Source organism: Oncorhynchus masou, chromosome 19 (assembly GCF_036934945.1).
Source record: "Oncorhynchus masou masou isolate Uvic2021 chromosome 19, UVic_Omas_1.1, whole genome shotgun sequence".
Lineage (NCBI taxonomy): Eukaryota > Metazoa > Chordata > Actinopteri > Salmoniformes > Salmonidae > Oncorhynchus > Oncorhynchus masou.
The window spans coordinates 34,315,548-34,331,486 of record NC_088230.1 but is presented as its reverse complement, the minus strand read 5'-3'; the positions used below and the strand labels follow the sequence as shown (position 1 = coordinate 34,331,486).

The window sequence follows — 15,939 nt, the reverse complement described above, 5'->3', positions numbered from 1 at the left end:
CGAACTTCCAGACACAAATGAGACAACAGCTCAATGAACATTACTCGCCCCAGCAGAGCTGGTTAAGCGGTTATGTTATCCAGAGAGTTGGTGACTGCAAATGTGCTGTCAGATTATCCGTTGGTAAATTCAGAGAGTTTAGCTTTCTGAGAGGTTCAGAGCGCACACCGTACGCTCTGGCCGGTGAGTAGGGTTGATCCAAACGTTCTGACCTCATAACGGCACTCAAGCACACAAGCTAGCTGGTTAACATTAGCTAGCTTGCTAGCTACTTCCAGACACAAATGAGAGAACACCCCACTCTAAACATTACACGCCCAAGCAGAGCGGGTTAGGCTGTTTTCATGTTATCCAGAGCATTGGTGCCTGTAACTGTGCTGCTGGCAACAATTTAATTACGCTTTTTGCCGACGTTTACTCATATTGAACGTGTGAGTGTTCATAAATTCATCAGTTACTCTGTGCTCTGGCACACTCAGATGAGAGTGCACTGAAAGATGGCCAGACTGAATTTACAAACGCCACAGAAATGGTTACTTGCATAGTGGAGTCTTTTGTTAAGTCATGTAGCTAGCTAGCTCGGTAAATACTGAACCATAATCCCAACTCATGATGTTACTACCCTGCATGAATCTGCAGGTATCTAACCAACCAAGTTCAATGTTAACTAGCTAATATTAGGCTATAGCTAGCCAAGCAAATGGCTCTGAGATACAAATAATTAGATCATAAATGTAACATTAGATAGCGAGCCAGCCAGCTATCATTATCTAGCTAATAGTACACTTTAACTTGAAATGAAACCACTTTCTGTCAAAATTAGAAACGTGTAATATCTGAAAATGTAGCGAGCTAGAGTATTTTATCAGTGCACATCATTCATGGATGGACACATCTCATGTCGGATGCCATGGTTGCCCTTAGTTTGAAGATGTAATCTGGAGACAGGTGTTTTCTCCATCTCCTTAGCTATCATGCTCGATTATCGCTAATTTCAAAACTTGGTCCTCCAGAAAGTGGTGAGCAACATTTAAGCAGTTTTACTACATAATAGATAAATGAATAAACAATCTGAGTTAGACAGGATTACCTAGACATACTGACCAGCTCAAATAGACAGAAGTGTGCTATTTGGCAGACAAATCCAAACTCATCTCTCGGCATTTCCAGCCCACTCATTATCTCAGTCTATCATGGCTTGCGGGAAGGTTGTCAACTTTTTCTGTGGCTAAACAAACTAGGCTCGCAATTTAACAATTTCATTCATATTTACAGATGACATACAAGTTTGTTTGTAAGGCACATGAAAGTTCACATGTTCAAGAAGGCATTTCTGCCCAAAAACACATTTTGATTAGAATAATATGTTTACTTTCAAACGGCTCTCCTGTTAAGTAGTGACCTGCGACATGTGACTAGTTTCCTGAAACGGGTCACAAATGTGGAAAAGGGGAAGGGGTCTGAATAATTTCCTGAATGATCTGTATTTAAAAGATCTATAACCGAGTGAAGGGAGTTGTAAAGTAATCATTCAACGTGTAAATGTTCATTCAGAGTCGGAACATAGGGTTTGTACATTTACAGGTCTATTTTAAAGTTTACATTTCATGTTTCACGCATGGCTTTTCTGACAATCCTAACAATTTCCATGTGGATTTTCAACCTTTTGGCAGCTATCTTGCTCCATACAAGTGGGGTTCCAGAAAATGCAGAACCGCAGCCAAAAATAATTAATAATTAACGATCTGCTTAACGTGGACGTATTTTATGCAGAGTAAACCCTCTCGCTTCACACATGCCTCTCTACTACTAGTACTACTGGTGACCAAATTCCGTCCCAAAAACAACGCCCACATAACTGGTTTGCAACGTCACTTCGAGCTATCTAGTCTTCGGAAATATGGCACTTTTCTCTTTCTTTGCAGGTTGGATCGGTTATTTGCTTATTTGCCTGCTTGGATTGATTTTCATCGCATTTCTCTGTTTTTGTCTTTACATAAAATATATTCATCTGAAATATGATCACATACCGGGACCACCAAGGGATAGGTGAGTCAGTATGATGTAACTTGAATATTTATTTTAAAATGCTTTAGCTAAATGTTAGATTCAACTATATTGAGTAACGCCATAACGCATCGGATTTGTTGATAAGGAACTACAGTAGGTGAAAGTTGACCTCAACAGCAGTCAGGGTCGCTGTTTCACCTGTCTTTTTCATTTTCACTTGGTGAAGGTATCACTCGTGTCATAACGTTCTTATTTTTCAGTTATTAACCCGTCTCTTGTTCTCCCCCAGTTTTATATTTGGTCATTCCCCAACCATGCTGAGGGAGATGAGCAATGGTCGAGTTGTCCACGACAAATTTCTGGAATGGTTTGTTGAATGCTACACACACATTGCATCAGGTGTTGTTTATTCTGGGACAATAAATAAAGATATATTTTATCTTTGACAGGGCTGAGACTTATGGACCAGTGTACCGTATCAACGGTTTGCATATTGTGATGTTGTGTGTGACCTGTCCTGATACCACCAAGGTAAACCTGTGAAATGACTGTAATTATAATCTCTGATGAACTGACTACGTAAACACCTGACCAAATTAAGCAAGATTTTAGTTCTGGGTTAACCAAGATTAGTGTAATCATATATTTGACCATGTTAATTTCTGAAATGAAAGTGCTGTGTAAAATAACTAATTATAATCTCTGATGAACTGACTACGTAAACACCTGACCAAATTAAGCAAGATTTTAGTTCTGGGTTAACCAAGATTAGTGTAGTCATATATTTTACCATGTTAATATCTGAAATGAAAGTGCTGTGTAAAATAACTAATAATTAAAATTTTATTTAACCAGGCAAGTCAGTTAAGAACAAATTCTTATTTTCAATGATGGCCTAGGAACAGTGGGTTAACTGCCTGCTCTTGGGCAGAACGACAGATTTGTACCTTGTTAGCTCAGGGGTTTGAACTTGCAACCTTCCAGCTACTAGTCCAACGCTCTAACCACTAGGCTACCCTGCCGCCCCAAATAATAATAATAATAACAATAATAATAATCTCTGATGAACTGACTACGTAAACACCTGACCAAATTAAGCAAGATTTTAGTTCTGGGTTAACCAAGATTAGTGTAATCATATATTTGACCATGTTAATTTCTGAAATGAAAGTGCTGTGTAAAATAACTAATTATATAATCTCTGATGAACTGACTACGTAAACACCTGACCAAATTAAGCAAGATTTTAGTTCTGGGTTAACCAAGATTAGTGTAGTCATACATTTGACCATGTTAATTTCTGAAATGAAAGTGCAGTAAAATATCCCATTACCCCAATTCCCCTTCAAACCAAACGGACACTTTTCTTTGTCCCCACAGGAAGTCCTGATGTCACCTAAGTACCCCAAAGCCCCACAGGTCTACAAGCGTCTCTTCAACCTGTTTGGACAGAGGTGAGTCCTCTGTATAATTCATGTTATCTAAATATACTTCCTACTACTATTTATTGTGTCAATGTTTTGGTTGGTACAAACTCTTTCAACACAATCCCTCCTAATGCTGGTTATTCCATGCGTAGCCTACAGAGCATATAGACATTCAAACGGGACAACTTGGTCACTGGTCAGTTTATTCAGTCTCAGGGTAAATACTCTGTTGTCCTTCTTCTTCATAGGTTTTTGGGAAGTGGCCTGGTCACAGCACAGAATCATGATGAGTGGTACAAACAGCGAAGAATAATGGACCCTGCCTTCAGCAGTCTGTAAGTCACTATAATTGATCAATGGACTCATTGATCACTCCACTGATCAATCCATCCAGCCATCCATCTGTTCATCCATCTATCATTGCTGTGTATTGTTAGGTACCTGCGGGGTCAGATGGGTGCGTTCAACGAGAGGGCAGAGAAGCTGATGGATAAACTGGCGGACATGGCTGACACCAACACAGCTGCCAACATGCAACACATGTTCAACTGTGTGACACTGGATGTCATCACTAAGGTAACGGTCACTTCCTGTTACCCTCAGATCCCCACACTGCCCTTACACTTTATTCTTTCTGTTATAAAGCTACATTTGTTTGTATATCTGACAGTATAATTGTCATAACAGGCAGTTATAACACACTCATTACCTAAGCTATATACAATTTAGTCTCACCAAGCCAATGTGCTGGCTATAATTAGCATAAATAGAACCAGGAGTTTTACCTTATCATGTTGTAAGATGTTGTCAATCCTCTGTTTTTATCTCATCTGTAGGTGGCGTTTGGAGTGGAGCTGGATCTGCTGAAGGAGAGTGACTCTCCGTTTCCCAACGCTATAGAGATGTGTCTGAAGGGAATGGTCCACTATGTCAGAGACTTCACCTTCCAGGTAAATAATGACACCTAGTATGTTAGTGATGCTTCTCGAGAACGATGGCTTATTGAATTGATCTATTTGAAATCCTACAGTTTCATCAGATAAAATCCTGTGTTATAAGAAACTAATACAATTTAAAAAATTGACACTCATGAACAGTTTGTTCTAGTCTCTTGTTTCCATCCTTCCAAGTAGGAAGCCTGTAAGATGTGGCTAAATGCACCATTTTTCATTTTACAGCGTCAAATTCCCCAGGTGAGATTTAAATTAATGGTCGGATATCATATTTCTAGCTCTACCCAAAGAACAAGAAGTTCATCAACGAGGTGAAGAAGTCTTGTCAGCTGCTGCGTTCGACAGGCAGACAGTGGATCAACGAGAGGAAAATGGCCGTCCAAAACGGAGAGGACGTTCCAAAAGACATCCTCACACAGATCCTCAAGACGGCTGGCAAAGGCATGTTGTAGTAGCCTGATCCTAGATCTGTTCGTGCTGTCTTGCCAACTCCTGCCACTGGTCTAGACAAGACGGCACAAACAGATCTGGGACCAGGCTAACATTGGAAACCTTTTACCTGTGGCTCTGCATGTGACATTGTGGGACAAGTGTTTGCTAAAACAGTCATGTAATTGATGAGGTTCAGTAGCACTATTGTCTCAATGCTGTAAACTGATATATTTCCATAATTTCAGAGGAAAACATAGCAAACGATGATGAGGAGCATATGCTGGACAACTTTGTGACATTCTTCATTGCGGGTAAGTCTCCCTGAAACAAGTGCTATACTTTTTATATATGTATATATATATATGTATGTATGTATGTATCTATGTGTATATATGTATGTGTGTGTATATATATATATGTATATGTGTGTATATGTGTATATATGTGTGTGTGTATATATATATATATGTATATATATATATATATATATATATGTATACATATACAAACGCATATATACACAAACATCCATATATACACATATATACATACATATATATACACATATATACACACACACATATAAACATATATATATATATACATATACACACATACATATATACACCTATATACACATCAAAATATACACACACATATATGTACACAGACATATATATATATATATATACACAAATATATATATATTCATATATACACACATACATATATACACTTCAATATACAGTTGACGTCGGAGGTTTACATAAACCACATTCAGTTTTTACAATTCCTGACATTTAATCCTAGTAAAAATATTCCCTGGTTTAGGTCAGTTAGGTTCACCACTTTATTTTAAGAATGTGAAATGTCAAAATGGTAGTAGAGAGAATTATTTATTTCAGCTTTCATTTCTTTCATCACATTCCCAGTGGGTCAGAAGTTTACATACACTCAATTAGTATTTTACCGTTTCGAGTAGCCTTCCACAAGCTTCCCACAATAAGTTGGGTGAATTTTGGCCCATTACTCCTGACAGAGCTGGTGTAACTGAGTCAGGTTTGTGGGCCTCCTTGCTCGCACACTTTTTTAGTTCTGCCCACAAAGTTTATATAGGATTGAGATCAGGGCTTTGTGATGGCCACTCCAATACCTTGACTTTGTTGTCCTTAAGCCATTTTGCCACAACTTTGAAATGATGCTTGGGATCATTGTCCATTTGGAAGACCCATTTGCGACCAAGCTTTAACTTCCTGACTGATGTCTTGAGATGTTGCTTCAATATATTCACATAATTGTCCTACCTCATGAGGCCATCTATTTTGTGAAGTTCACCAGTCCCTTCTTGCAAAGCAGCCCCAGAACATGATGCTACAACCCCCGTGCTTCACGGTTGGGATGGTGTTCTTCGCCTTGCAAGTCTCCCCCTTTTTCTTCCAAACCTAACGATGGTCATTATGACCAAACTGTTCTATTTTCGTTTCATCAGACCAGAGGACATTTCTCCAAAAAGTATGATCTTTGTCCCCATGTGCAGTTGCAAACCGTAGTCTGGCTTTTTTTATGGCGGTTTTGGAGCAATGGCTTCTGCCTTGCTGAGCGGCCATTCAGGTTATGTCTCTATAGGACTCGTTTTACTGTGGATATAGATACTTTTGTACCTGTTTCCTCCAGCATCTTCACAAGTTTCTTTGCTGTTGTTCTGGGATTCATTTGCTCTTTTCGCACCAAAGTACGTTCATCTCTAGGAGACAGAAGGTGTTTCCTTCCTGAGCTGTATGATGGCTGCATGGTCCCATGGTGTTTATACTTGTGTACTATTGTTTGTACAGATGAACATGGTACCTTCAGGCGTTTGGAAATTGCTCCCAAGGATGAACCAGACTTGTGGAGGTCTACAAATTTTTGACTGAGGTCTTGGCTGATTTCTTTAGATTTTCCCATGATGTCAAACAAAGAGGCATCAACAGGTACACCTTCAATTGACTCAAATGATGTCAATTAGCCTATCAGAAGCTTCTAAAGCCATGACATAATTTTCTGGAATTTCCCAAGCTGTTTAAAGGCACAGTGAACTTAGTGTATGTAAACTTCTGACCCACTGGAATTGTGATGCAGTGAATTATAAGTGAACTAATCTGTCTGTAAACAATTGTTGTAAAAATAACTTGTCATGCACAAAGTAGATGTCCTAACCGACTTGCCAAAACTATAGTTTGTTAATAAGAAATTTGTGGAGTTTTTGAAAAACAAATTTTAATGACTCCAACCTAAGTAAGTAAACTTCCGACTTAAACTGTATATATATATTTAAATCGATCTTCGTAGTATAGTTTTTCGAGCTCAAGTGAAATTTGAAGAAACAACAGTCACAGTACTTTTGTTGTTTTAATCATGACAGGGCAAGAGACAACAGCCAATCAACTAGCTTTTTCCGTCATGGAACTGGGAAGACTGCCAGAGATATTGACGAAGTAGGACTTGTTTTCATCATTTCTATTTTCAGTATTGATAATTTCTGTAATAAACAGGTTGGTTGAGTTTGTGACGTTCTCTGCCATTTCCAGGGTGAAGCAGGAAGTGGATGATGTCATCGGGATGAAACAGGAAATCAGCTTTGACGACCTGGGGAAAATGACCTACCTGTCTCAGGTAAATTATCTACCTGTCCCAGGTTCGTGTGTGCTGTCTTGTCATTGACCTGACAGTGACAGCAATGGAGCTACAAACCAGATCAAGGACTCAGAATTGTAACTGGCATCTGTACACAGAAACCATATTGTACGTTATACAATGTTGTACGATGGCTGATAGAATGGCGCTGGAGGTGATGGCTGCCCAGCGAAATATGCTATTTTGTGTGTGTGCTTAGTCCCCTCCTGTACTCCCTGTTCACCACTCCAACACCATTATTACGTTTGCTGATGACTCAGTGGTAGGCCTGATCACTGACAACGATGAGACAGACTATAGAGACGAGGTCAGAGACCTGGCAGTGTGGTGCCAGGACAACAACCTCTCTCTCAATGTGAGCAAGACAAAGGAGCTGATCGTGGACTATAGGAAAATGAGGGCCTTACAGGCCACATAAACATTGACTAGACTGAATTGGAGCAGGTCGAGAGTTTCAAATACCTTGGTGTCCACATCACCAAATTACCAACAAACTATCATGGTCCAAACACACCAAGACAGTTCTGAAGAGGGCACGACAACACCTTTTCCTCATCAAGATACTGAAAATATTTTGCATGGGTCTCCAGATCCTCAAAACGTTCTACAGCTGCACCATCGAGAGCATCCTGAACGGTTGCATTACCACTTCATATGGCAATTACTCGGGATCTGACCGGAAGGCGCTACAGAGGGTAGTGTGTACAGCCCAGTACATCACTGGGACCAAGCTTCCTGCCATCCAGGACCTATATACTAGGCAGTGTCAGAGGAAGGCCCAAAAAATTGTCAAAGACTCCAGTCACCCAAGTCAGAGACTGTTCTCTCTGCTACCGCATGGCAAACAGTACCGGAGCACCAAGTTTAGGACGAAAAGATAAGGTAACTCTTCACATCGTCAATTAATCAGCATGTTGTGTTTGATTCATATCATCCCCCCCCCCCCCCCCGTTAGGTTTTGAAGGAGACTCTAAGGTTGTACCCTACAGCACCAGGCACTTCTCGTTTCATCCCCAACGACATCGTCATCAACGGCATCCCCATCCCAGCAGGAGTCTCATGCTTCGTGAGTAGTCACCTCAAAAACAATGTGGAGGAGTGATGACTGTTGTATGATAATATCTCTATGTTTAGTTGTGGTGTTAACATGTGATACGCTGTGGTACCTCAATGTGGTAGAGGAATACAGTATCCTTGTCTAAGCCAGTATGGCTCATACCTCAATGTAGCATCATTGTATCATTGACTTTTCTTATGTTAACATAGAATGTAAACATAGAATTTCTCAAAACACCATGATCGTGTAATGAAACCATGAAAGGTAGTGCACCTAAGCTGAAATCTGGGTGTTTGGATGTAAAATGTTTTGACGTTCAATGAGGACAGCACCCATTCCCACATAGACAAAGGAAATGACAACAAAAGAGAAGGGATCTAATCACCAAAGTAGTTTGTTCAACCTGTTCTGTTAGTGCTCCCAGTCGCTGGCAAGGTGTTGCACAATATTTGATTTAGTGGTGTTACAACACACCGTGTCATGTGTTTCAATACTCCAGCAAAGATATGGTTTCGTCTCCTTCAAGTTGGTGGCAGCTCAGTTGTCATTAGTTAATGTAGCAATATTGATGTTACTCAGGAAACGGAAACCAGTTTTTACTTAATTAATTAATGTGCTGGTTGACAACATGCCTAGTAAAGTTTGCTTAACTATATATCTTTGTCTGTCGTGACTACAACACAAAGCATATTGAAACAGTTTTGGTGTTACAATGAACTTCATCTTAACAGTGTAGTCAACACCTGATTAACTATTTTGGGTGTGGGTGTACTTATTTTATTTCCTAAAGTGTCTTAAATCTTTTGTTTACAGTTCAATTCGTATGTCTGTGGAAGGTTGGATAAGTTCTTTGAGGACCCGCTGAAGTTTGACCCAGAGAGGTTCCATCCAGACGCTGCCAAGTAAGTCACACGATACGTTTTCATTGTTTTATTGTTTCTTTACATCATTTGAATTGATTAAAGCAGAACTGAACTCGAGAATCAACATCTCGTTGAAACTGGCATACAGTGCATCCAGAAAATATTCAGACCACTTCACTTTTTCCACATTTTGTTACGTTACAGACTTATTCTAAAATGTATTTAAACAATAATTTCTCATCAATCTCCACACAATACCCCATAATGACGAAGGAAAAAAAAAAAAGTTTTTAGACATTTTTGCAAAATTGAGCTCAGATGCACCCTGTTTCCGTTGATCATCCTTTAGGTGTTTCTACAACTTGATTGGAGTCCACCTGTGGTAAATTGAATTTAATGGACGCGGCAGGGTAGCCTAGTGGTTAGAGCGTTGGACTAGTAACCGGAAGGTTGCAAGTTCAAATCCCTGAGCTGACATGGTACAAATCTGTCGTTCTGCCCCTGAACAGGCAGTTAACCCACTGTTCCTAGGCCGTCATTGAAAATAAGAATTTGTTCTTAACCTCTAGCGTCGAGCAATCCTGTATCCGGGAGCGTAATCATAGCCTCAAGCTCATTAGCGTAACGCAATGTTAACTATTCATAAAAATCGCAAATGAAATGAAAGAAATATATTCACTCACAAGCTTAGCCTTTTGTTAACAACACTGTCATCTCAGATTTTCAAAATATGCTTTTCAACCATCGCTACACAAACATTTGTGTAAGAGGTATTGATAGCTAGCATAGCATTAGCCTAGCATTCAGCAGGCAACATTTTCACAAAAACAAGAAAAGCATTCAAATAAAATAATTTACCTTTGAAGAACTTCGGATGTTTTCAATGAGGAGACTCTCAGATAGCAAATGTTCAGTTTTTCCAAAAATATTATTTGTGTAGGAGAAATCGCTCCGTTTTGTTCATCATGTTTGGCAAAAAAAAAAAAACGAAAATTCAGTCATTACAACGCCAAACTTTTTTCCAAATTAACTCCATAATATCGACAGAAACATGGCAAACGTTGTTTAGAATCAATCCTCAAGGTGTTTTTCACATATCTATTCGATGATAAATCATTCGTGGCAGTTGTGTTTCTCCTCTGAAGAAAATGTAAACATGCACGCAGCTGGAGATTACGCAATAATTTCGACGGAGGACACCAAGCGGGCACCTGGTAAATGTAGTCTCTTATGGTCAATCTTCCAATGATATGCCTACAAATATGTCACAATGCTGCAGACACCTTGGGGAAACGACAGAAAGTGTAGACATTGGAACCCAGCGCCTTCAGAATCTGGGCCATTTCCTGTTTGAAATTTCATCTTGGTTTTGCCTGTAGCATAAGTTCTGTGGCACTCACAGATAATATCTTTGCAGTTTTGGAAACGTCAGAGTGTTTTCTTTCCAAAGCTGTCAATTATATGCATAGTCGAGCATCTTTTCGTGACAAAATATCTTGTTTAAAACGGGAACGTTTTTTTATCCAAAAATTAAAAGAGCGCCCCCTATATCGAAGAAGTTAACTGACTTGCCTAGTTAAATAAAGGTAAAATAATTTATTTATTATTATTCTTTTTTTAGGAAGACGCACACCTGTATATGTAAGGTCCCACTGTTGACAGTGCATGTCAGAGCAAAAACCAAGCCATGTGGTTGACGCAATTGTCCATAGAGCTCCGAGACAGGATTGTGTCAATGCACAGATCTAGGGTAGGGTACCAAAGAAATGTCTGCGGCATTGAAGGCCCCCAAGAACACAGTGGCCTCCATCATTCTTAAATGGAAGAAGTTTTGGACCACCAAGACTCTCCCTAGAGCTGACCACCCGGCTAAACTGAGCAATCGGGGGAGAAGGGGCTTGGTCAGCGAGGTGACCAAGAACTCAATGGTCACTCTGACAGAGCTCCAGAGTTCCTCTGTGGAGATGGGAGAACCTTCCAGAAGGACAACCATCTCTGCAGCACTCCACCAATCAAGCCTTTATGGTAGAGTGGCCAGACGGAAGCCACTCCTCAGTAAAAGGCACATGACATGGCACTTGGAGTTTGCCAAAAGGCACCTAAAGGACTCTCAGACCATGAGAAACAAGATTCTCTGGTCTGATGAAACCAAGATTGAACTCATTGGCCTGAATGCCAAGTGTCACGTTTGGAGGAAACCTAACACCATCCCAACGGTGAAGCATGGTGGTGGCAGCATCATGATGTGGGGATGTTTTTCAGCGGCAGGGACTGGGACACAAGTCAGGGTTGTGGCAAAGATGAACGGAGCAAAGTACAGAGAGATCCTTGATTAAAACCTGCTCCAGAGCGCTCAGGGCCTCAGACTAGGGCGATGGTTCACCTTCCAACGGGACAACGACCCCAAGCACACAGCCAAGACAACGCAGGAGTGACTTTGGGACAAGTCTCTGAATGTCCTTGAGTGGCCCAGCCAGAGCCTGGACTTGAACCCGATCTAACATCTCTGGAGAGACCTGAAAATAGCTGTGGAACGACGCTCCCCATCCAACCTGATAGAGCTTGAGAGGATCTGCCGAGAAGAATGGGAGAATGTGCCAAGCTTATACCCAAGAAGACTCACGGCTGTAATCGCTGCCAAAGGTGCTTAAACAAAGTACTGAGTACTGACGGCACAAAGTCTGAATACTTATTTGAATGTAATATTTGCAAACATTTCAAAAACTTTTGATGAGGGGGAAAAAACAAATGAATCCATTTACAATAAGGCTGTAACTTAACAAAATGTGGAAAAAGTGAAGGGGTCTGAATACTTTTTAATACTATTTAATGAAGCTGCCAGTTGAGGACTTGTGAGGCATCTGTTTCTCAGACTAGACACTCTAATATTTTTATTTAACTAGGCAAGTCAGTTAAGAACAAATTCTTATTTTCAATGACAGCCTAGGAACAGTGGGTTAACTGCCTGTTCAGCGCTGTTCTGTGAAGGGAATAGTACACAGCATTGTACGAGATCTTGGCAATCTTGGTAATTTCTCACATGGAATAGCTTTCATTTCTCAGAACAAGAATAGACTGATGCGTTTCAGAAGAAAGTTATTTGTTTCTGGCCATTTTGAGCCTGTAGCCTGTAATCAAACCCATGCTCCAGATACTCAACTAGTCTAAAGAAGGCCAGTTTTATTTCTTTTTTAATCAGAACAACAGTTTTCAGCTGTGCTAACATAATTGCAAAAGGGTTTTCTAATGATCAATTAGCCTTTTAAACATTTTAACTTGGATTAGCTAACACAATGTGCCATTGGAACACAGGAGTGATGGTTGCTGATAATGGGCCTCTGTACGCCTATGTTGATATTCCATAAAAAATCTGCCGTTTCCAGCTACAATTGTCATTTACAACATTAACAATGTCTACGCTGTATTTCTGATCAATTTGATGTTATTTTAACGAACAAAAATGGTTCCTTTCTTTCAAAAACAAGGCCATTTCTAAGTGACCCCAAACCTTTGAACGTTAGTGTATATCAATTATGAATTTATGAAACATATTAATAATCTTCCACCCATGAGGCCAAAGACGGCACTTTTGATCAGTGATTGCAGGAAAGGGCTACTTTTGGTCATGAAGTGAAAGTTCGTCATGACTTACATGGTGGTTGGGTTTTGATTTCGCCCACTAACACGGAGGGATAAACAGCTGTGGTGATTACGCTCTATCCGATGGCAGAACAGTGGATCGGACTTTGTTTACAAAAGACAACATGTAGCGCATTTTTTACTTGAGAAATACTGCACTAAACACCTTAACTAGATGTAAAATTGCGCGACTAAAACCTTGTCGACAAAAAACAGAATTAATTGCAGATTTCTTGAGTTAACTTGGACTATTTTGAGGAAGTGATACTGGCTTTGTTCTTATGGTGTCTCATGCAGTGGTGGGAAAAGCACCCAATTTTCACACTTGAGTAAAAGTAAAGATGCCTTTCAAAGAAAATGACTCAAGTAAAAGTGAAAGTCACCCAGTAAAATACTACTTGAGTAAAAGTCGAAAAGTATTTGGTTTTAAGTGTCCTCAAGTATCAAAAGTAAAAGTATAAATCATTTAAAATGTCTTATTTATTAAGCAAACCAGACGGCACGATATTCTTGTTTTCTTAATCTACGGATAGCCAGGGTCACAGTTCAATACTCCGACATAATTTACAATCGAAGCATTTGTGTTTAGTGAGTCTACCCAATCAGAGGCAACAGGGATGAACTTAGTACTTTACACCACCTGGTCTCATGGGGCACAAACAACAACAATCTAGTTTATCTTAATGAGCAACAGAAAAACACATTTGGACTCTGTGCGTTCAGTCACTCTTTAAGAGCTAACAGACATGTTGTGTTTGTTTCTGTCCTGAAGACCCTATTACTGCTACTACCCCTTCTCCCTGGGACCACGCTCATGTCTGGGACAGAGCTTCGCACAGGTGAGCAGACTGTCCGTATGAAATACATTGAAACAACTTTATTTGGGATTGTTCTCTGCTGATCCTATTATCCATCCTAGTTAGATTACTCCTGGACTTCTGCCTCCAATATATACTTTTTTATAGTTGAGCACACCAGATTTGTCATCCTTTAAAGAGATCTGTTGTTCACAGATGGAGGCCAAGGTAGTGATGGCCAAGCTGTTCCAGAGGTTTGACTTCAGCCTGCTGCCTGGCCAGTCCTTTGACATCCTGGACACTGGGTCTTTGAGACCAAAGAGTGGAGTGGTGTGTAACATCAGACACAGAGGACAGACACCCGCAGCCTGACCTGACTGGGACCTGAACATGACTAGCACTTCTCTATAACATACTTGTCTTATTTCTTATACTTCCTAGTGGAGCAAATTATCTCTTGCTTTCAATGAAGCGCCTTATTCAAATATCTAGCTATTTTTTATGAAAATGGCTTTTGAACAATTGTGTTTATTCTTTTTATCAATGGTGAAATAATATCTTAAATATATCGGTTCTTTGTGATGAAGAGAGTAACTAGGACAGACTTGACATAGGAGTGTTTGTATTTGTACCGATTGCATGCTGTTAATTTACCCTTATCATGACGTTACTATGCAGTATACCATTTATCACATAATATAAAGGTTACTATGCAGTATGCCATTTATCACATAATATAAAGGTTACTATGCAGTATACCATTTATCACATAATATAAAGGTTACTCTGCAGTATAGCATTTATCACATAATATAAAGAGATTTATAAAGTATATATTAACTTCTTTGATGAACTTCCTAATCAACATTACCACAGTGCCTCTGTTGGAGTGAATTTACAAAATGTTAATAAAATATTTGACCAAACATCACTGAGCTCCAGAAGATTACAATACTTTTATCCACAAGGTGTCGCTGTGAACCTGCAGACAAACCAAGAACATTCATTCTCATGTTTTGTATCATGTTTACACCCATAAGACTTTGCTGTTTTCAATTTTGACTGTCGACATGCCACTGCCTGAGTAAAGCCAGTGTGTCTATGTCTGTGGATGACTCAACACTACAACACGTCAGCTACTACAGAGACTGAAATGACTGCAACACTCAACAAAGAGCTGCAGTTTGTTTCAGAGTATGTGGCAAGGAATAAGTTAGCCCTAAATATTTCTAGAACTAAAAGCATTGTATTTGAAACAAACACTCACTAAACCCTAAACCTGAACTAAATCTTGTACTAAATTATGTGGAAATTGAGCAAGTTGAGATTGAGGTTGAGACTAAACTGCTTGGAGTAACACTAGATTGTAAACTGTCACGGTCAAAACATATTGATGCAGTAGTTCCTAAGGTGGGGAGAAGTCTGTCTATAATAAAGCGATGCTCTGCCTTCTTAAAAGCACTATCGACAAGGAAGGTCCTACAGGCCCTAGTTTAGTCGCACCTTGACCACCTGTTCAGTCGTGTGGTCAGGTGCCACAAAAAAAGACTTAGGAAAATTACAATTGGCTACGAACAGAGCAGCACGGCTGGCCCTTGGATGTACACAGAGAGCTAATACTAACAATACGCATGTCAATCTCTCCTGGCTGAAAGTGGAGGAGAGATTGACTTCATCATTACTTTTATTTATGAGGGGTTTTGAAATGTTGAATGCACTGAGCTGTCTGTCTAAACTACTGGCACACAGCTCGGACACTCATGCATACCACACAAAACATGCCACAAGAGGTCTCTTCACAGTCCCCAAATTCAGAACAGACTGGGAGGCACAGAGTATTAAATAGAGCCATGACTACATGGAACTCTATTCCACATCAAGTAACCGAAGAAAGCAGTAAAATTAGATTTTATAAACAGATTAAAAACACTTTATGGAACAACGGGGACTGTGAAGCAATGCAAACATTGGCACAGACACATGCACCCACACACACACACACACACACATATGATAACATACGCACTATACATACACATGGATTTAGTACTGTAGATATGTGGTAGTGGTGGAGTAGGGGCCTGAGGG

The 15,939-nt window shown here is 39.8% G+C and overlaps 1 protein-coding gene across 1 annotated transcript; it reads left to right on the top strand.

Moving 5' to 3' along the window:
• Window positions 1–1,788: 1,788 nt before the first annotated feature.
• Window positions 1,789–14,782, top strand: LOC135506217 (cholesterol 24-hydroxylase-like). The gene is made up of 15 exons (XM_064925733.1): window positions 1,789–2,049; window positions 2,300–2,377; window positions 2,460–2,541; window positions 3,391–3,464; window positions 3,686–3,772; window positions 3,875–4,013; window positions 4,274–4,387; window positions 4,669–4,831; window positions 5,068–5,133; window positions 7,224–7,296; window positions 7,390–7,474; window positions 8,451–8,561; window positions 9,366–9,454; window positions 13,827–13,893; window positions 14,068–14,782. Exons 1-15 carry the CDS (start codon window positions 1,901–1,903, stop codon window positions 14,221–14,223), a joined length of 1,533 nt encoding a protein of 510 aa, XP_064781805.1. The 5' UTR covers window positions 1,789–1,900; the 3' UTR covers window positions 14,224–14,782.
• The last annotated feature ends 1,157 nt before the right edge of the window (window positions 14,783–15,939 follow it).